At 47.0% G+C, this 21424-nt stretch overlaps 1 protein-coding gene and 1 long non-coding RNA gene across 2 annotated transcripts; one reads left to right on the forward strand and one right to left on the reverse strand.

Moving 5' to 3' along the window:
* Positions 1 to 6368: 6368 nt before the first annotated feature.
* On the reverse strand, positions 6369 to 9565 carry LOC123413700 (mitochondrial pyruvate carrier 1-like). Its single transcript, XM_045106616.1, has 5 exons — positions 9408 to 9565; positions 9159 to 9304; positions 7117 to 7171; positions 6894 to 7029; positions 6369 to 6549 (listed from the first exon to the last, which is right to left on the reverse strand). Exons 2-5 carry the CDS (start codon positions 9252 to 9254, stop codon positions 6513 to 6515), a joined length of 324 nt encoding a protein of 107 aa, XP_044962551.1. The 5' UTR covers positions 9255 to 9304; positions 9408 to 9565; the 3' UTR covers positions 6369 to 6512.
* A 2968-nt stretch (positions 9566 to 12533) lies between these two features.
* LOC123406400 lies at positions 12534 to 13587 on the forward strand. The gene is made up of 3 exons (XR_006612111.1): positions 12534 to 13159; positions 13252 to 13372; positions 13450 to 13587. It is a non-coding gene; the product is annotated as an uncharacterized LOC123406400 (long non-coding RNA).
* Positions 13588 to 21424: the final 7837 nt, after the last annotated feature.

Here is a 21424-nt window from a genome sequence, read left to right on the forward strand (position 1 = left end):
TTACAACCCTTTCTGACTTCATTTGTTATTTTTCTTGCATTTACTGATTATTTTGAGCTATAAGACCATGAAATTGAAAAGCATTTGAAATGAACTCTGAAAAGGTTCCAAGTTGGCATGGTATCATCATTTCACCCACATAGCATGTGCGAGAAAGTTGAGAGGGTTACGGCAAAAACTGGATGCAGTTCATGTACAAAACGGACAATCTGTTTCGAAGTATCACTATTTCATACGGAAACTCGTCTGTTACAAAGAGATTTCATTTTTTGAACTTATTTGAACTCCATAGTTTTTCTGTGTTCAAAATGCACCATTCAAAGCCACATCATCAACTTACAACCCTTTTTGACTTCATTTGTTATTTTTCATGCATTTACTGATTATTTTGAGATATAAGACCATGAAATTGAAACGCATTTCAAATGAACTCTCAAAAGGTTCCAAGTTGGCATGGTATCATCATTTCACCCACATAGAATGTGCGAGAAAGTTGAGAGGGTTACGGCAAAAACTGGATGCACTTCGTGTACAAAACGGACAATCTCTTTCGAAGTATCACGGTTTCATACGGAAACTCATCTGTTACAAAGGATTTCATTTTTTGAACTTATTTGAACTCTATAGTTTTCTGTATTCAAAATGCACCATTAAAAGCGACATCATCAATTTACAACCCTTTCTGACTTCATTTGTTATTTTCATGCATTTAGTGATTATTTTGAGCTATAAGACAATGAAATTGAAAAGCATTTGAAATGAAATGTGAAAAGGTTCCAAGTTGGCATGGTATCATCATTTCACCCACATAGCATGTGCAAGAAAGTAGAGAGGGTTACGACAAAAACTGGATGCACTTCGTGTACAAAACGGACAATCTCTTTCGAAGTATCAGGGTTTCATACGGAAACTCGTCTGTTACAAAGGGATTTCATTTTTTTTAACTTATTTGAACTCCATAGTTTTTCTGTGTTCAAAATGCACCATTCAAAGCCACATCATAAATTTACAACCCTTTCTGACTTCATTTGTTATTTTTCATTCATTTACTGATTATTTTGAGCTATAAGACCATGAAATTGAAAAGCATTTGAATGAACTCTGAAAAGGTTCCAAGTTGGCATGGTATCATCATTTCACCCACATAGCATGTGCAAGAAAGTAGAGAAGGTTACGGCAAAAACTGGATGCACTTCGTGTACAAAACGGACAATCTCTTTCGAAGTATGAGGGTTTCATACGGAAACTCGTCTGTTACAAAGGGATTTCATTTTTTTTGAACTTATTTGAACTCCATAGTTTTTTTGTGTTCAAAATGCACCATTCAAAGTCACATCATTAATTTACAACCCTTTTTGACTTCATTTGTTATTTTTCATGCATTTAATGATTATTTTGAGCTATAAGACCCTAAAATTGAAAAGCATTTGAAATGAACTCTGAAAAGGTTGGAATTTGGCATGGTATCATCATTTCATCCACACAGCATATGCAAGAAAGTTGAGAGGGTTACGGCAAAAACTGGATGCACTTCATGTACAAAACGGACAATCTCTTTTGAAGTATCAGGATTTCATACGGAAACTTGTGTGTTACAACAGACATTTCAAATGAACTACGAAAAGGTTGAAAGTTGGCATTGTATCATCATAATAGTTGTGGAGAAAGTCTTCACTTTTTCTTCGCTTGTGTCCTTTCCTTATTGCGCCGTAACCATGGATAATCTTCATCATTTATCAGGATGCTTGGGTCAGCCTTGACTTTGACGGGAGGAATTTCATGAAACTTTTCATAATCTTCGGACATGTCTGCCTTGCCCTCCACTCCCAAGATGTCCCTTTTTCCTGAAAGAACTATGTGGCGCTTTGGCTCATCGTATGATGTATTCGCTTCCTTATCTTTTCTTTTTCTCGATTTGGTAGACATGTCCTTCACATAGATAACCTGTGCCACATCATTGGCTAGGACGAACGGTTCGTTAGTGTACCCAAGATTGTTCAGATCCACTGTTGTCATTCCATACTATGGGTCTACCTGTACCCCGCCTCCTGACAGATTGACCCATTTGCACTTAAACAAAGGGACCTTAAAATCATGTCCGTAGTCAAGTTCCCATATGTCCACTATGTAACCATAATATGTGTCTATTCCCCTCTCGGTTGTTGCATCAAAGCGAACACCGCTGTTTTGGTTGGTGCTCTTCTGATCTTGGGCGATCGTGTAAAATGTATTCCCATTTATCTCGTATCCTTTGTAAGTCAATACAGTCGAAGATGGTCCCCTGGACAACGAGTACAGTTCAGGATAAACAGTGTTCTCATCTCTGAGACGTGTTTCCAACCAACTGCTGAAAGTCCTGATGTGTTCACTTGTAATCCAGTCGTCGCACCGCTCCAGGTGTTTGGAGTGCAGACTGTTCTTGTGTTCATCGACATACGGGGTCACCAAGGTAGAGTTCATTAGTACTGTGTAGTGTGCTTGAGACCAAGAATATCCGTCCCTGCATATTATTGAGTCCCCTCCAAGCGTGCCTTTTCCAGTCAGCCTCCCCTCATACCGCGATTCAGGGAGACCTATCTTCTTAAGTCCAGGAATGAAGTCAACACAAAACCCAATGACATCCTCTGTTTGATGGCCCATGGAGATGCTTCCTTCTGGCCTAGCGCGGTTACGGACATATTTCTTTAGGACTCCCATGAACCTCTCAAAGGGGTACATATTGTGTAGAAATACGGGGCCCAGAATGACAATCTCGTCAACTAGATGAACTAGGACGTGAGTCATGATATTGAAGAAGGATGGTGGGAACACCAGCTCGAAACTGACAAGACATTGCACAACATCACTCCTTAGCCTTGGTATGATTTCTGGATCGATCACCTTATGAGAGATTGCATTGAGGAATTCACATAGCTTCACAATGGCTAATCGAACGTTTTCCGGTGGAAGCCCCCTCAATGCAACCGGAAGAAGTTGCGTCATAATCACGTGGCAGTCATGAGACTTTAGGTTCTGGAACTTTTTCTCTGCCATATTTATTATTTCCTTTATATTCGACGAGAAGCCAGTCGGGACCTTCATACTAAGTAGGCATTCAAAGAAGATTTCCTTCTCTTCTTTGGTAAGAGCGTAGCTGGCAGGACCTTCATACTGCTTTGGAGGCATGCCGTCTTTTTCATGCAAACATTGCATGTCCTCCCGTGCCTCAGCTGTATCTTTTGTCTTCCCATACACGCCCAAGAAGCCTAGCAGGTTCACGCAAAGGTTCTTCATCACGTGCATCACGTCGATCGAAGAGTGGACCTCTAGGTCTTTCCAGTAGGGTAGGTCCCAAAATATAGATTTCTTCTTCCACATGGGTGTGTGTCCCGCAACGTCACTCGGAACAGATAGTCCGCCGGGCCCCTTTCCGAAAATTACTTTTAAATCATTGACCATAGCTAGTACGTGATCACCGTTACGCATGGTGGGCTTCTTTCGGTGATCTGCCTCGCCTTTGAAATGCTTGCCTGTCTTCCGACATTGATGGTTGGTCGGAAGAAATCGACGATGGCCCAGGTACACATTCTTCCTACATTTGTCCAGGTATATACTTTTGGTGTCTGCTAAACAGTGTGTGCATGCATGGTATCCCTTGTTTGTCTGTCCTGAAAGGTTACCGAGAGCGGGCCCATCGTTGATGGTTACAAACAGCAACGCGTGCAGGTCAAATTCCTCCTGTCTGTGCTCATCCCACACACGTACACCATTTCCATTCCACAGCTGTAAAAGTTCTTCAATTAATGTCCTTAGGTACACATCAATGTCGTTGCCAGGTTGCTTAGGGCCTTGGATGAGAACCGGTATCATAATGAACTTCCGCTTCATGCACATCCAAGGAGGAAGGTTATACATACATAGAGTCACGGGCCAGGTGTTGTGATTACTGCTCTGCTCCCCGGAAGGATTAATGCCATCCGCGCTTAAACCAAACCATATGTTCCTTGGGTCACGTGCAAACTCAGCCCAGTACTCTCTCTCGATTTTTCTCCACTGCGACCCGTCAGTGGGTGCTCTCAACTTCCCGTCTTTCTTACGGTCCTCACTGTGCCATCGCATCAACTTGGCATGCTCTTTGTTTCTGAACAGTCGTTTCAATCGTGGTATTATAGGAGCATACCACATCACCTTCGCAGGAACCCTCTTCCTGCGGGGATTGCCGTCAACATCACGAGGGTGATCTCGTCTGATCTTATACCGCAATGCACCGCATACCGAGCATGCGTTCAAATCCTTGTACGCACCGCGGTAGAGGATGCAGTCATTAGGGCATGCATGTATCTTCTGCACCTCCAATCCTAGAGGGCATACGACCTTCTTTGTTGCGTACGTACTGTCGGGAAATTCGTTATCCTTTGGAAGCTTCTTCTTCAATATTTTCAGTAGCTTCTCAAATCCTTTGTCAGACATAGCATTCTCTGCCTTCCACTGCAGCAATTCCAGTACGGTACCCAACTTTGTGTTGCCATCTTCGCAATTGGGGTACAACCCTTTTTTTGTGATCGTCTAACATGCGATTGAACTTCAGCTTCTCCTTTTGACTTTTGCATTGCGTCTTTGCATCGACAATGACCCGACGGAGATCATCATCATCGGGCACATCGTGTGGTTCCTCTTGATCTTCAGTAGCTTCCCCCGTTGCAGCATCATCAGGCACATCGTCTGGTTCCTCTTGATCTTTAGCAGCTCCCCCCGTTGCAGCATCACCGTATTCAGGGGGCACATAGTTGTCACCGTCCCCTTCTTCTTCGTCGTCTTCCATCATAACCCCTATTTCTCCGTGCCTCGTCCAAACATTATAGTGTGGCATGAAACCCTTGTAAAGCAAGTGGGTGTGAAGGATTTTCCGGTCAGAGTAAGACTTCGTATTCCCACATTTAGGGCATGGACAACACATAAAACCATTCTGCTTGTTTGGCTCAGCCACTTCGAGAAAATTATGCACGCCCTTAATGTACTCGGAGGTGTGTCTGTCACCATACATCCATTGCCGATTCATCTACGTGCATTATATATATCATTATGTGTGTCAAAAGTAAGAAAATCAGACAAGTATCTATCTAAAGTAAGAAAATCAGACAAGTCTCTATCTAAAGTAAGAAAATGAGAAAGAAGATAAGAACAAGAGGCTCACCACGGTGGTGCCGGCGACGAGATCGGCACGGGCGATCAACGGCGGTGAAAACGGGACGGGGCGTGACGGACCGCTAAATCTAGACAAATCTCGGGAAAAATGGAGCTCCGAGGTCGAGCTTCGAGAGGAGAAAGCTTAACTAGTGTGGCTCGGGCATTTCATCGAACACCTCATGTGCATAGGAGGTGAGCTAGAGCACCCAAATGCCCCCCCCCCCCTCGCCGGCCAGAAAAAACAGAGTGCTCTGCCGCGGCGATGGGTATATATAGGCTAATTATTTGTCCCGGTTCGTGGCATAAACCGGGCTAAAGCCCCCCCCCCCTTCTATACCGGTTCAAGGCACGAACCGGTACCAATGGATGTGGGCCAGGAGCGCGGCCCATTGGTCCCGGTTCGTGACTAGTACCGGGACAAATAGGTCCAGACGAACCGGGACCAATGCCCACGAGGCCCCGGCCGACCCCCTGAGCTCATGAACCGAGTCTAATGCCCCCCCCCCCCATGGGTTCCGGTTCGTGAAGAACCGGGACTAATGGGCTGGCCAGGCCCGAACCAAAGCCTTGTTTTCTACTAGTGATTAACAATCCAACTCGACAAATCTTGTGTACGTGGGCTTAATTAGTAGATCGAACGACCTACGTGCACCTTATTGGATGGCCTCCAACTAGTGTGATAGATGCAAAGTAAGTATAGTCCGATGCCTACAGCTATCGGATGCGGCATGCGCAGGTGATGCACATTGATGTCCTTCAAATTACTCCTATGTCAAAGGATATCGCTCGAAAGTCCTATTCTACTCCCGAGCTCAAATGCTCCCTCGTGAACAGTAAAATCAAAATAAATAGTAAAATGATTTAAATTTTTTGATTTTTTTATGGTAAACTTTAACAAATGTTTTCCATGCGTACCAAAATGCATCATGAAATAACATTCGTGGAAGCCGCAGAGAAAAAAAACAAAATCAACAATCCAAAATGTATTCAAAACTAGCATTTTTGGAGCAGCTATTTTGTTTTTTTTCCGCAAGTTCCAAAAATGTTATTTCGAGCTGAAATTTTGTAAGCATACAAAATATTTGTCAAAGTTTATAACATAATAATTTCAGAATTTTTTGAATAATTTTACTATTTTTTTCGATCTTACTGTTTAAGAGGAGCATTTGATCTCGGAAGCAAAAACAACTCCATGTCCGATATCGCTCTACATCATAGTTTGTTTCCATTTCGGTCTATTCCCATAGTGTAATTAATATGTAAACTGTACAATTACAAGCATTACAAATTACCAGAAACAAATTTTCGTTACATAACAAGTGTCCGTAATATTGGTTGGACCATCGTTACTGTTGGTCCTTATCCTCTTTCTTCTCTAGGTAACTGCAAAATCCAAGTCCAAATATCTATATTATCAACGTTGCATTAATTAAGTGTCATGTTAGCATTTGACGGATACGCAACAAACAAGAAAATGATAACCATGTTTAATACGATTTTTGTATGGATAATATACTACACCCTCCGTTCCTAAATATAAGTCTTTTTAGAGATTTTACTAGAAGATCACATACGGAGCAAAATGAATGAATCTATACACTAAAATATGTCTATATACATCCGTATGTAGTCTTTTAATGAAACATCTAAAAAGACTTATATTTAGAAACAGAGGGAGTAATATCCTAGTAGCATGACAAGAAAAAAGTTCACATCAGAGGCCTTACCCTTGAACTCTCGCATAGCGAGATAACTGGTAGAGTTGAACGCTTTCGTTGGAGGCATGAGTTGCCATAAGAAAGTAGTTCCGAGGCCGTACCACCCATGCAAACCTCATGAATAGGCCAGAATACACACACATGACTGCATAACACAATAATAGTTACTAAAAAATAATTGATGATGATCATCAAACTATATCTAAGATTCGTGACTTGTGAGGCAAATAACCTGCAGTCATTCTGCCTGATATCAGTTCAGGTGGCTTGTTCATGTCAGCCATACCCTGGAAATGAAATAACAATCGATGAATTATTGAACTAGAGGATGGGGCGGGACTTGAAAAGATTTTTCTTTTACACCGTCTCGCCGACATCCTAGAAAGATATTTTGCTTCAAGTACACAGTTTTTGTAACGATAATAACTAACAAATTAATGAATTATTTCCATGAGTAACAAACATACAACAGGCATATGAATGAGTGAAATTCATGGGTTCTAAAAATAATATGTAAGTATAAAATTAAATGAAAATGTAATGAGTCATTTTGAACAAGTACAATAGGACGATGATGTAGGGGGGCTATAAGACATGTTACATCAAATTACTGTAAATTGGAGCAGAAAGAAAAGAAGCGGGCTGCAAATTTATAGCCATCATAATATGAGAATGGTGGCTTGGCACCTAGGAGCCATAGAGACAAAAAAAAATCAAAATTCGAAAATTTTGATTTCAAAAAGACTGAAAAAATTGTACAACTAAACAAGTGTGTGATCCGTGTGTGTAAAATTTGAGGCCCAAATACTTTAAGATGTGACCTGTATAAAAAAACAAATTCATGATCTAAAAAGATGAATAGTATGATGTGTTAAAAAGCTTCAGATTTGACTTTTTTTTGCATAGCCTTCATTTCAACGTATTTATTTCTGAAAATTTACATAATCTATTTGTGTATTTTTTAGAATTTTTTGACATGTTAAAATAAGAATTTTTATGAAATTCAAAGTTTGAATTTAAAGATGCCTCCATGAAACTCGGCCTCCAAAAACAATTTCCGTCATAATATAGGCTTCAACACCTTGTGGGAGAGAGAAAATGGACCACACTTTAATGACGTACACATGCAAGAACGAGTAAGTTATTTGATTGACTATGGACAATATGGTAACTTTGTCAGTTGTTGATCGTCTTACTAAGCATGCTTTAATAGGACTAGCAAAAGAGCCCGTGCGTTGCAACGGAAGAGAAAATAACACGCACTCTTAACCTAATAACCACGACTCAAGACCTTAATAGATCCACGTGTTTTAGTTTCGAATGACATCACATTTTATGTTATCAACAGTGGTCTGAGTGTTCACACAACGAACACGCGTTCGAATATGGTCAGTCCTAAACATAAAACTATTCTCTCTAGTCAATTTAAAATGATAGAATTCATATATAATAGGAATTTTAAGGATTCATCCTAAACATAATTTTAGAAATAATTAACGTACGTGATTGTAGCATATTTAGTACACATTTTTCTACGGATTTTTCATAAATCAAATGTTTAATTTAATGTTAAGGTTTGAAAGATATAAATTTTTAAAGCATTTGATTCGTCAAAAAAGAAAAGAAAACGTTGCAAAACTGAGTAGCTCGGCCGACACCAAAAATTTCGTCAAAAAAGAAAATAAAAGGTTGCAAAACTGAGTAGCTCCGCCAACACCAAAAATTGAACGCTACATGGGCGCAAAAACATGAGAATAGCTGGATTCGAACCGTTGTCTCCTTTGTGGGTAAGAGAGGCTTAAGCCACTGTGCTATTCAACTAGTCATGCCTTATAAAACACTCGCTCACAATAAGCTAAAGTTTGCGCTTCTCTTCACTTACCGGTGGCATAGTGGGTAAATTCATCCGAACTTTAGGACTATTTTTAGTGACGAACGACCAGAAACCCTATTTGCTTTATTATTAGGGAGAGATATGCACAAATCATGTCCTTCCTGCACGTTTGACGATCTGATCAATGATTCGCCTAACCGAAGAGAACATTGTTATTGCAAGATGATTAATTTGGCGTTGTATATGTTATTACCTTTTTTTAGACTCAGCCAAACTTAAGAATTTTCAATGTAAAGCTAGAAGTACGATCAATTTGAAATTGCAGCGCTTCGTGGTTGCGATCAGCCAACAGCACAGGTTGGATTAATCTAGCAAACCCTAATGGATAAACCAGGTAGTACAAAGAGACAGAGTCACAGAGAGAATCGTGGAGCCCGTACCGCGAGGATGAAGCCCCAGTTGCTGACGGGTCCCCAGAAGTGCGTTGTCTTGGGGCCGACGGGGCTGTTGATGAACGCCTTGAACGCCGTCGCCATGGCGGAGCCGGAGAACCTCGCCCCTTCTACAGCTATGACCACCTGACCACCTGTTCATCAGCATGGTCATATCATAGGTGGGGAATCAGCACCGAATCGAACTCGGCCGCGGCAGGGGCAAGCGCGACTGCAAAATACAGAGGGGGCAGACACCTCGCGTGTGTAGGCTGCTTTCAGTCCGCGGGTGCGGATGGAGTCGTTCGTGGAGACAAACGAGCGGGGGAGCTTCCGAGCTTGTGGGGGGTGGGTAGGGGCGGCACAAACAAGAAGATGATTTAACGGAGTAGGCACAGTGTCCCACTCATGCACTTGCGCGCGCAGGTCCATCGCATGATCTGGAAATGATGCGGGGGGCTCACTGTACGTGGAGTGGATATGCACTACACAGTAAGCTGATTAGGCTCTGCGTTCATAGTATGGGCGGCTAACTCCAATACTCTATTGTTTGTTTCTGTGAAGTCTGTTCACTCGTTCACGCATTGGCAGACGGTTTGCTATCACGGCACGTTCCTATCGCCGCCGGGCTGAGCACGTAACTGGGGCAGATTGATATGCCTACCCGAGGCATAGAACATGGTTAATAGTATAGCCAACTGCTGGGTTTTAAAAAATTGGCATGTTATATATAGGGGAAAAGATTACATCCCACCGGCTGATCCGGTTGATCCATCCACCGACCGCTCGTCCGTTGGATCTCGTCTTGATCATGAACCATTTTTTGAAACTGGGTCGTTATTTCAGAAACTGGAGCGTTGTTTTAGGAACGAGGGCTGAAGCTGGAGCATTCCAGGTTCCTCGTCGTGGCTCATCTGCTACTGGGGACGAGCCTGTCGGAGTCCGCCGAACCGCCGCCGCCGTCGCTCCTCGCCAGCTCGCCGGATCCCCACCCCGTCGACGAGATCCAGCCCCTCGCCGGATCCCCACCTCGCCGGATCACCGGATCCCCACCTCGTGTGGCGAACGGGGAGGTGTGCGGCGCGGACGCCGGCGAGCTCCCGTCGACGAGGAGCTTCTCTGCCTCGCTGGAGATCCGTCCCTGCTCGCGCGCCCAACTCTCCGTTGAGCATGGATCCCGGCTGCAACGTGACTTTCGTTGCAAAAATTCTTGAAACTCGACCGTTGTTGCAAAATATTCTTTGTAAAAATACCTATGTTCCAGAAAGACGAAGAAAAAAATCTACAACAAGCAAATTGTTTCTGAAACTCGACCGTTGTTTTAGGAATTAACGGATCCAAAGTTTATTTCTTGCAACAAAGCGAAAGTTTCCGCAACTCGAGCGTCATTTCAGGAAATAACTACTGACCATGCGGCGGGGATGCGGGGCGTTAGATCGGCATCCCACGGCTAGCTAGGTGACGGATAATTTTTCAAATCATCCGACGAACGCGTAGCGTTCCCCTATATATAGTCTACCTAATAGTTAACACATATAGTAATAAATGGCTAAGAAATACTAATTTATTAATACATGACCCATCTTATATGGGGCTGCTACACATCCACCAGCGGATGTTTAGTAAACATCCGTCACCTCAACGGCCGTTGGATGTATTGATGCAGCCGTCTGATATACGTCCCATACCCAATAGTTCGTGAAACACAGGTCGAGTTGCAGAAACAATAGCCGCGTTGCGAAAACAATGATCGTGCTTAAAAAAATCCTGAAACAACGATCGCGTTGCAGAAAATAATTTACGTAACTCCTGAAACAATGGCTGAGTTGCAGAAACCACGACCCTGTTGCAGAAATGTTGCAGGCCAGTTGCGGCGCTGCCCGACGGCGAAGGGCGACGGCCAGGCCGGCGGCGGAGGGCAGGCCGACGGGGCGGGGCCGTGGCGCGGGGCGGCGGAGGGCGACGGGCAGGCTAGCGCGCGGAGGGGCGGCGGGGCCAGAGCAGGCCGGCGGCGGCGAGGCCGTCGGGGCCACAGTAGGCCGACGGCGGAGGGGCGACGGCGCCGCAGCAGGCCGGCGGCGGCGAGGTCGTCGGAGCCGAGGTGGAGGCGAAAACACGGACTATGCAGTTTCCTGAAACATATGCCCAGTTTCTGAAACATCGATCCAGTTTCGAGATTCAACGGACGAACGGACGGCGGATGGATCGCGCGGATCGACCGGTGGAAGATAATCTTTTGTCATCTTATATCCTCATAATGTTTTTTGAAGCTCGTGCTACAGCCCATTGTTAATCTGCAACCCGTTTTCCTTTTCTCTTCTCTTCTCTCTTGTCCACCTAAGCAAAAATATAATAATATAATCTTTACAGTCTGCTGACTGTACCTTATTATACTTGCTTTTAGTGTTGCTGAATTTACCCTTAACACCTGTCTACTTGTACTGAATAGATAATTGCTTCTATATTTTTTAACTGAATGGGAGACCGACCGACCCCACGACTGATGTGTCCAACAATGACTTGGGTAACTGACATAAACAATGGATTCATTCATTGGCATAACCTTAGCAGTATACCTGGGCATAGATCGGGCCGGGCTGGGCCACCGTGGTCCGGCCCGACCCGACCGTTGGGCCTAAAATTTGAACCCAAGCCTGATCCAAACCCAAAAAGCCTGACTGGGCCCGATCAATCCAGCCCGATCGTCAGGCCTAAAATTTGAGCCCGGTCCTGAAAATGCCCGACTGGACCCGATTGGCCAGGACCGACCGTAACTTAAATTATGTATCCCATAAGCCCAAGCCCGGCCCGGTCCGACCACTAAGGAGTACACCTAACAACGATTACTCCCACCTTCCTAGATTGCGACAAGTGGCACACTACATGCGTGCCACTTGTCGTAACCTAGGAGTTTTTTTCTTTTCTTCATAGATCCGTATTTTAAAAATGTTTTATCTCCTAACCTATGTCAAATCCGTTGGGTTTCTCACGTCGAGATCTTCAGAACTAGATCTCATGTTCATAGGTTTTGACAAACTTTTTTTCATGGAAAAAATAGAACGAAAAAACTGGCGTTTTTTTCCTTTTCGAGAGGCATGGCCGTGCCTCTTGCGATAGCAAAACCGGGCCTCTCGTAGAAGCAAAACCGCGTCTCTCGCAAAAAAAAGAGAGGAAAAAACACGTTTTTTCCACTACTAGAAAAACAATCATTAACGACGATGGCGAAAAACTCTTGGTCGTTGAAAATCTAAACAGAACCCCACGGATGGAAATCACTTGGCCAATTTATATTTAATTAACAACCACCAGTTTACCCGTGGCTAACAAATCCTTGCCTTAGGTACGGTTGTTTCCGATCTAATATATTCCCTTAATAAATGTTTGTGTATTATTTTCTGCCGCAAATTGTTGGGTTGTCAATCGGATAACCCTATCTAGCAGAACAATATCCTTGTTTTCTTCTCGCCCTCTCCCCTGTTTCCTCCCCCATTTCCCCCTTGTTTTGATCTCGATCTATCTTCTTTGTATGCAGGTGGTGAAGCCGACGAGCAAGCAGACGAAGGTAGACACGACGTCAGTCACCGAGCACAGCCACGGGCAGACCTGCAATGGGCAATCGACGCCGCCCATCGCCAGGAATCATTGTTGGAGGAGTTGTTGATGGTACACGCAATCCACCACCAAGCACCACCGGGGGAGGAGCTACATCGGGCCAGCTATGTCGTACGTTGCCGGGACGAGCTACAACGGTCTGACGACGCCGACTGCGTGGACTGGGCCTGGAGCCGCGTGGTTGGCGGAGCCGGGGCGGGGTGCTTCACAGGCTACGACGCCATTGGTTAACTGGAGTGAAATGCCGGACTTGTTCGAGACACGGTAGAGACGCTACTGCGAGGCCTCTCTGCCATCACCGATGCTGCCATGTTCGTCGGGCGTCGTGTGCGGCCCAGAATATCGGAGACACAGCAGTTTGGTTGGGCTGTTCAGACCGAACTCCGTCCAGCGCCATTGTGAGTATCCCTCAAATACATTGCGAGTCCTTTGTTGCTCTCTACATCAGCCATATTCGATTAATAAATTCTTTAATTTTCTTTACTTACAGTTTTCTGCAAGCTAGAGGACAGCGGCAGTCAGGCAGGCAATCCGGAGATGAATGGGAGCTTTGAGTAATTGGCCATGAATCATACCCTAATGAAAACCAGTACAACTTGTACTCGAAGTAGGTATGTGCATCATTTCTCTTCCTTCGTGTGTGCTAAATGCTATTGTATAACATGCCCACTTTTGAGGTGATGTGCAGGTAGGATATATGTTACAGGGAGGACTGCATGGTCGATGATAACCTGAAGCCGTGAGCCGCCAGACCAGTGCAGGACGTCTACTTCCTGCTGCCGTTGTACCAAACCACTCTCCAGCATTACACAAACGATGATGATGATGATGTCGTGGTTATAAGTCTAACAGTAGATGTGTAGGGTACGAAAGGATGGACAGAGCCTTAGCTACGACGAGGTTGTATGAGTTCCGGCCCCTCTACGGTGGAGGTAATAGCCCTACGTCTCAGTGCTCTGGGAGCTTGTTGTCGAGTGGAATATCGATTACAGTGAATTGCTAACCCTTGGACCAGTGGAGGAGGGTGGCTTATATAGAGTGCGCTGCCCTCCACAACGGTTCGGTGCACAGGGATGGAGTAGTGGCGAATAAATGCCTACGTTACAGGTAACGTATGTCTTAAATGCTAATAAAGGCACATGGAAACGTATGACCGTTTCCCTCCAGGGGGTTTACGATGCACAGAGTGGAATCCAGTCGGTTAGTTTGATATACTCCGAATGCTCGTCTCCGACTGGATGGTTGAGGATCTGTTACCGACTGGATGATGGAAACTCCTTAGTTCAGTCGGAACTGACTAAGGGCCTTGTCCCTTATGAGGGGTAGTCCTTGGGTAGGACCTACAGGGCAGGCCTATGACCCTACCCTAGGACTATAACCCCATCATTAGTTCCCGAATGGATTGGGGTTGGAACGACGAAGCGATGCTTGAAGTATGGATCTGACTGGTACGGATGTGACTTTGGCATTGCTTGCCTCGATCCATTTTATCTTTTCTGACCAACGATCCGAGTGGAAGTATTTGTGAAACAAACTATCGGAAATCGAGTGCTCCCGTGGTATCTTCTAACGTGACCAGTCAACTGACAGCGGCGGATTTTTCGGGATCCTCAAATTTCGGTTACCGCGCGCTCAACGGGGATGACGACATCGCGCTCGAGTAGTACCCGACGCCTCGATTCCTGCGCCTTCATCTTCTTCACTGATATCGCCGCGACCGGTCGGGGGATAAGATTTCGGGGCCACTTGCCAGTGACCCAGTCGGAACCTTACTTAAACCTCAGCGGCGAGGGTTTTTTCGTTACACTCGCCGGATATCTTGCACTTCCCTGCTCCGCTCCTCTCGCCACCTCCTGCGCACCCCAAGCTCCTTCCTTCTCCTTCTCCCCCGCGGATCCGCAGCTTCCGCCATGACCAAGGGGCAGACTAGCAAGCTGGAGGCGAGGAAGAAGAAGGGGAAGGCGGCGGCTCCTTCTCAGCGGCGGCAGCGAACGTTACCGGCGGGGTGGATCCAGGGGGATTTCCTCCCCTCCACGGTGACGGAGGAGAACCTGCTGGAGTTGGTGGAGCACGGGATGATCACGCACAAGTCGCGGAGGTTGCCCTGGGAGGGGGAGCGCGTCTTGCTCCTCAGCCACGTGTACCGAGGTTTTTCTCGGCCTCCACACCCCTTCTTAAATGGTATCATGAACCACTTCGGGGCGCAGCTCCACCACTTTCCTCCGAGTGCCATTGCTTATCTCTCTGCTTTCATAGTCTTGTGCGAGTGCTTCATCGGCTGTCCTCCCCATTGGGGGCTTTTCAAACACATCTTCTCTACTAGATCCCAAACCATCAAACTACTTAATTAGTCGGATGATAAAACTCACCTTCTCCAGCTCTGCGGAGGCTTAGGCTTCCAAAAGAAGAGCAAAAGTAGTTATCCCGCTCTTCACCTGAGTGAATCGGTTAGGAACTGGCAGTCGACATGGTTCTACTGCCAGGATGTTGCTTGCCCGAATGCCACGACAGGGTTGCCTCCTTTTAGCTTAGATCGACCAGCTCCTCCTAAGTAGCTCGCGCTCACGAAGGCGGAAAAAATCCATATCCAGCCTCTGGTCGACGCACTCGTAGATGTCATCAGAAAGGGAGTCATCGGCATAGATTTGTTGGACGTTTTCCTCGGCCGGCGCATCCAGCCACTTCAGGCCCGAGACCACGCCATGTGGCACTACACAGGGCCCGAAGACTCCACTCGGACCAACATCGAGTGCGTGACTGGGGAGACCGTGGCGTCGTGGGTGCTCAACATCACAGGCGCCTGCGAAAACTCCAGAGGGTCCCGGCGAGTGAAGGCTTTCCGCGCGGACAACCCTCCTCCGAACGAGGTGAGTACAAATTGTCGAGTGCACATAACTATCTTAGATTTATCGCCTTCTCGAATCACTGTCTGACGTCTGATGTCGTCGACTGTATCTTATGCAGAAGTGGACCAACTGGTTCTCTCCTGTCTCGAACGGGAATCCGACCGAGGAGGAGGAGGAGGGCAGCCAGGAGGGCAGCGTGGAGAGCGCCGAGTACGTCTCCGACAGTGGGGAGACGGAGGAGGAGTCTGGGGAAGAGGAGGAGGAAGACGAAGAGCAGAACTCACCACCCCCGCCGCCAGAGCTTCGGACCAAACGCCGACATAAACCTGCGGCTCCCTCGGCCCCTCCAGCATCCTCGAGTGCCCTGCCAACTGCTCCTGCAGTTCCGAGCGCTCCGCCTACTGTTCCCGTGGCTCCGAGTGCTCGGAGCATCAAGAGGACCAGGGACGTTGCTGCTGAACCTGCGGGTCATCCCTCTAAGGTGGCCAAACCGAGTGGATCTAAACCTCGGAAGGCTTTGCCGCAGATGAGGGTCATCGTTCCTGTCACCTGAACGTAAGTGCATTGTCTTTCTTTTCCCCTTCAGTATTTGATTGAAACTCCCGCTTATTGGTCGAATGTATTTTACTCGACAGAGTTGCCACCTCTCCGACACGCCAGGGGCATGATCCCATGGACATGGACAACGTTGTCACATCTCAGCCAGGTGCGTCGTAGTGACTCCGAGAGCCTACATTATTGCGTCATCAATTCTGTCTTTGGTCTTGCCTTTTTCCTGTGGTCTCACGCCGTTCAGTCGGGTTTCTCTGAGGGGTGATTTTTGTGGAGGACGACAACCAGGGGAGGTCTGAGCAAGCTGAGGTGCCTGTCCTTGAGGCTGTTCCGCCGGTTTCTACTCTCGCCATGGACGCGCCGCTGACTAAGGTGGTGCCGTCGACTGAAACAACGTTGATCGCTGCTGAACCGGCTGGAGCGAGCCTTGGAATGCCCAAGGATCCTCCTACGATGCCAGGCCCGTCGACTGTCGAGTACAACGTCCAGCGTCTCCTAGAAGATCAGGTGGGAGCTGCCAAGGGGGCCATGGTGTAGGCGGAGCTGATGGCGGGAAGGCCAAGAAGTCGTACGACTCCATCGCGTCCTTGTACAAGCGAAGCTTGGAACTGCGGGACGATATCCGAGTAAGTGGGCTAGTAAGTATTTACTTTCCTCTTGTAACCCACTGGGTGTGCTCGGATATCGTATGATTTTTTGCAATGGGTTCACTCTTAGTGAACCCAGTGGGTATAGTCCCCGAGACTTCTGTCGAGTGCTTGCACCGGCAGTTGTCTTTATACGCATTTTCTTTGACTTGATCAGATGAAAAATTAATCTGTTCGAATGCTAACATATGGGGCACTCGTAGTGCACCTACTTGATGAGTCTCCGAGAGTAATTTTACTCAGGTCGGGTAGTAGTAGTCTCATAAGCTTAGGTGTTGTCATGTAGCTCAATAGGGCGGACCTGTTTGAGTTTCATGCCAGTGGGGTCACTCTTAGTGAACCCACTGGGTGTAGTCCCCGAGACCGCTGTCGACTGCTTGCGTCGGCAGGGTTCTGAAGAACTTAGACTTTTTATTGTGGAATTTGTCTGAACCGTCTCTTGGCGCTGACTTGCAGAAAACTTGCGAGATGGGGATAGCGTACGAGACTCTGAGGGCTGAAAAGGTTCAGTTTGCTGGAGAGCTGGATGCAGCAATGATTGCAGTGGCTGGTATGAAGGATGTTCTAGCGGAACGGGAAATGTCCTTGGAGCAGGCCCGTGAGGCAAACAAGGCATTGACTACTGAAATGGAGAGAATGAAGTCGCAAAGGACCGAGCTGATGGGACAAATGAAAGTGCTGAACAGGCGGTGTATAGCACAGGAAAAATATGTCAGTGACTCGGCTCGTAAGATGATAACGCTTCTGGGTGGTAAGTTCTGTTTTTCCGAGTGCTTGTGATATGTGCATTTCACTCGGCGCTTATCGTTTGCTCGTCCTGTTTTTACAGATTTTTGCATGGACGCTGAGGCTGTAGCAGCTGACGTTGAGCAGTCGATTCTTGAGAACATTCCACTCGTCGAGCACGCCAATCGGGATCTGCTGCGAGCGCACATTCACTTGGGCAAAGTTGGACCTTTCATCGGTCGACTGAGAGAAGTCGTCGGCCGAATCGACAAGGAGCTTTGGCCTGAAGACGAGTCGCGGCATGAGATGGAAGGCTTGATGACTCGGCTGGAGGAGGTCCAAAATCGAGTGGAGTCATGGAAGAAGTCTGTGGCTCGCTGTGGTGCGGACGTTGCTCTGTCTCTGGTCCGAGTGCATTGCAAGGAGGTGCGCGAAGAGAAGCTGAAGGCGTTGCAGGTCGCCAACACGAAAAAGCTTCGATTCAAAGACTTCATGGAAACCTTCCTTGAGAGTGCCACCCGCATCGCCGACGGGATCGACCTGGACACATTCGTAGAGCCCGCCAGTCCTAGCACCAGTCCTGACGATGCTTGAGAAAACCTTTACCTCGGTATGCCGAGTGTTGGTTGTAATAAACTTTGGCCACTTCTGTTGGCCGTCACATTCTTGGGTCGGTGTGGATAAGCTTGATCTACACCGAGCCAACTATCCTTAGTTGAACTTTGAATTTGAATCGAATCTTTTGCTCTTCTTTTGCCAAAGAGTTGTTGAGACTATTTTGGCTCGTGTTTTCGTTTGGCGTTTCTTGGTGAAGCCAATGGCAAACATGCGGAGCATGTAATTGTCAGTTGTCTTGACATCGGCATGAGCCTCACTGAGGGTCTGTAAAGTCTCCGAGTGGATCTGTAGGATACACTCAAAGGTCATAGAGTACTTAGGCGATTCGTGATCGCGGCTAAGTTGTCGAGTGCGACTGTCAGGTCGTACTCGGAGCGAGTTGTTACTTAGGTAATTGTCAGTGGTCCTGACATCCACATGAGCCCCAATGAGGTTCTGCTACTCATGTAATTGTTAGTGGTTTTGACATCCACATGAGCCTCAATGAGGTTGTGTTGAGTCCCCGAGTGTATCTGTAGGATACAGTCGAAGGCATCTGAGTACTTAGGCGATTCGTGATCGTGGCTAAGTCTTCGAGTGCGACTGTGAAGCCGTACTCGGAGCGAGTTGTTACTCATGTAGTTGTCAGTGGTCTTGACATCCACATGAGCTTCAATGAGGTTCTGCTACTCATGTAATTGTCAGTGGTTTTGACATCCACATGAGCCTCAATGAGGGTCTGCTAAGCCTCCGAGTGGATCTGTGAGATATACTCGAAGGAAGCTTTCTATTTAAGCTATTCTTGATCGCAGACAAGTCCTCGAGTGCAACGTTAAGTGCGCACTCGGAGAAAGTGTGTAGTTAGGCAATTCGTGATCGCAGCCAAGTCCCCGAGTGCGACGTTTAGTGCACACTCAGAGAAAGTTTGTACTTAGGCGATTTTTGATCGCAGCTAAGTCTCCGAGTGCGACGTTTAGTGCACACTCGGAAAAAGTTAGAACTTAGGTGATTCTGGATCGCAGCTAAGTCCCCGAGTGTGACGTTTAGTGCACACTCGAAGAAAGTTTGTACTCAGGCGATTCTTGATCGCAGCTAAGTCTCCGAGTGCGACTTTAAGTGCACACTCGGAGAAAGTTAGTACTTAGGCGATTCTGGATCGCAGCTAAGTCCCCGAGTGCGACGTTAAGTGCACACTTGGAGGAAGTGTAGTACTTAGGCGATTCTGGATCGCAGCTATGTCCCCGAGTGCGACGTTAAGTGTACACTCGAAGAAAGTTAGTACTTAGGCGATTCTGGATTGCAGCTAAGTCCCCGAGTGCGACGTTAAGTGCACACTCGGAGAAAGTGTAGTACTTAGGCGATTCTGGATCGCAGCTAAGTCCCCGAGTGCGACGTTAAGTGCACACTCGGAGAAAGTGTAGTACTTAGGCGATTCTGGATCGCAGCTAAGTCCCCGAGTGCGACGTTAAGTGCACACTCGGAGAAAGTGTAGTACTTAGGCGATTCTCGATCACAGCTAAGTCCCCGAGTGCGACGTTAAGTGCACACTCGGAGAAAGTGTAGTACTTAGGCGATTCTGGATCGCAGCTAAGTACCCGAGTGCGACGTTAAGTGCACACTCGGAGAAAGTTAGTACTTAGGCGATTCTGGATCGCAGCTAAGTCCCCGAGTGCGACGTTAAGTGCACACTCGGAGAAAGTGTAGTACTTAGGCGATTCTGGATCGCAGCTAAGTCCCCAAGTGCGACGTTAAGTGCACACTCGGAGAAAGCGTAGTACTTAGGCGATTCTGGATCGCAGCTAAGTCCCCGAGTGCGACGTTAAGTGCACACTCGGAGAAAGTTAGTACTTAGGCGATTCTGGATCGCAGCTAAGTCCCCGAGTGCGACGTTAAGTGCACACTCGGAGGAAGTTGGTACTTCAGCGATTCTGGATCGCAGCTAAGTTTTTTTTTGAGACCGGAGTCTGCGACCGCGGAAGGATTTTGAATCTGCAAAAAAAACTCGATCTGCTTTTTATTATTTCACCAATACTTGTTCTTTACATTGCTTCAGTCGACGGTCACGTGTAGAAGCGCTTCAGGAGATCTCCGTTCCATGCTCGCGGCTCGTCCGTTTCCCTGTCGATGTTGTAGAGTCGGTATGCACCGTTGTTCAGCACCTTGGAGATGATGAAGGGTCCTTCCCAGGCGGGAGCCAACTTATGAGGTCTCTTTTGATCCACTCAGAGCACCAGGTCGCCAGCTTGGAATGTACGACTCCTGACGTGTCGCGCGTGAAAGCGCCGCAGATCTTGTTGATAAATTGTTGAGCGAGTCAGTGCCATCTCGCGCTCCTCCTCTAGAAGATCCACTCCGTCTTGCCTTGCTTGTTCTGCTTCAGCTTTGGAGAAGAGTTCAACTCGTGGAGCATTGTGAAGCAAGTCACTCGGAAGGATTGCCTCTGCTCCGTAAACGAGGAAGAACGGGGATCGCCTTGTAGATCTATTTGGGGTTGTGCGGAGACCCCAGTGCACCGAAGGTAGCTCGGTGACCCATGCACCAGTAGCATGTCCCACCTCTCGCAGGAGTCGAGGCTTCAAACCTTGCAGAATAAGTCTGTTCGCCCGCTCTGCTTGCCCGTTTATTTGGGGATGCGCCACAGATGCAAAATCCACTCGGATAGATTGGCCTGTACAGAAACCTTTGAATCTGTCCGAGTCAAAGTTTGTTCCGTTGTCAGTGATTATGCTGTGAGGTACCCTGAATCTGGAGATGATGTCCCTGACAAACTTGATAGCCGTTAGAGCGTCGAGTTTCTTGATGGGCTTGGCTTCGATCCACTTTGTGAACTTGTCGACTGCCACCAACAGATGTGTGTATCCCCCTTGGCCTCTCCTGAATGGACCGACTGTATCTAATCCCCATACTGCAAATGGCCAAACAAGAGGGATTGTCTTCAACGCAGATGTTCTTGTGGGACTTGTTGGAGTAGAACTGACAGCCTTCACATCGGTCGACCATATCTTTAGCCATTTCGTTCGCCTGCAGCCAGAAGAAGCCAGCTCTGAATGCTTTGGCGACGATTGCTCTTGAAGAGGCGTGATGACCGCAGGTTCCCGAGTGAATTTCTTCCAGGATCAACTGTCCCTCCTCAGGGGAGATGCATCGTTGAAGGACGCCTGAAATGCTTTCCTTGTACAATTGGCCGTCAATGACAGTGAACGACTTTGACCTGCGGACGATCTGTCTGGCTTGGACTTCATCTTCCCGTAATTCTTGCCTCAGGATGTATGCAATGAATGGCACAGTCCACTCG

Source organism: Hordeum vulgare, chromosome 1H (assembly GCF_904849725.1).
Source record: "Hordeum vulgare subsp. vulgare chromosome 1H, MorexV3_pseudomolecules_assembly, whole genome shotgun sequence".
Classification (NCBI taxonomy): Eukaryota; Viridiplantae; Streptophyta; class Magnoliopsida; order Poales; family Poaceae; genus Hordeum; species Hordeum vulgare.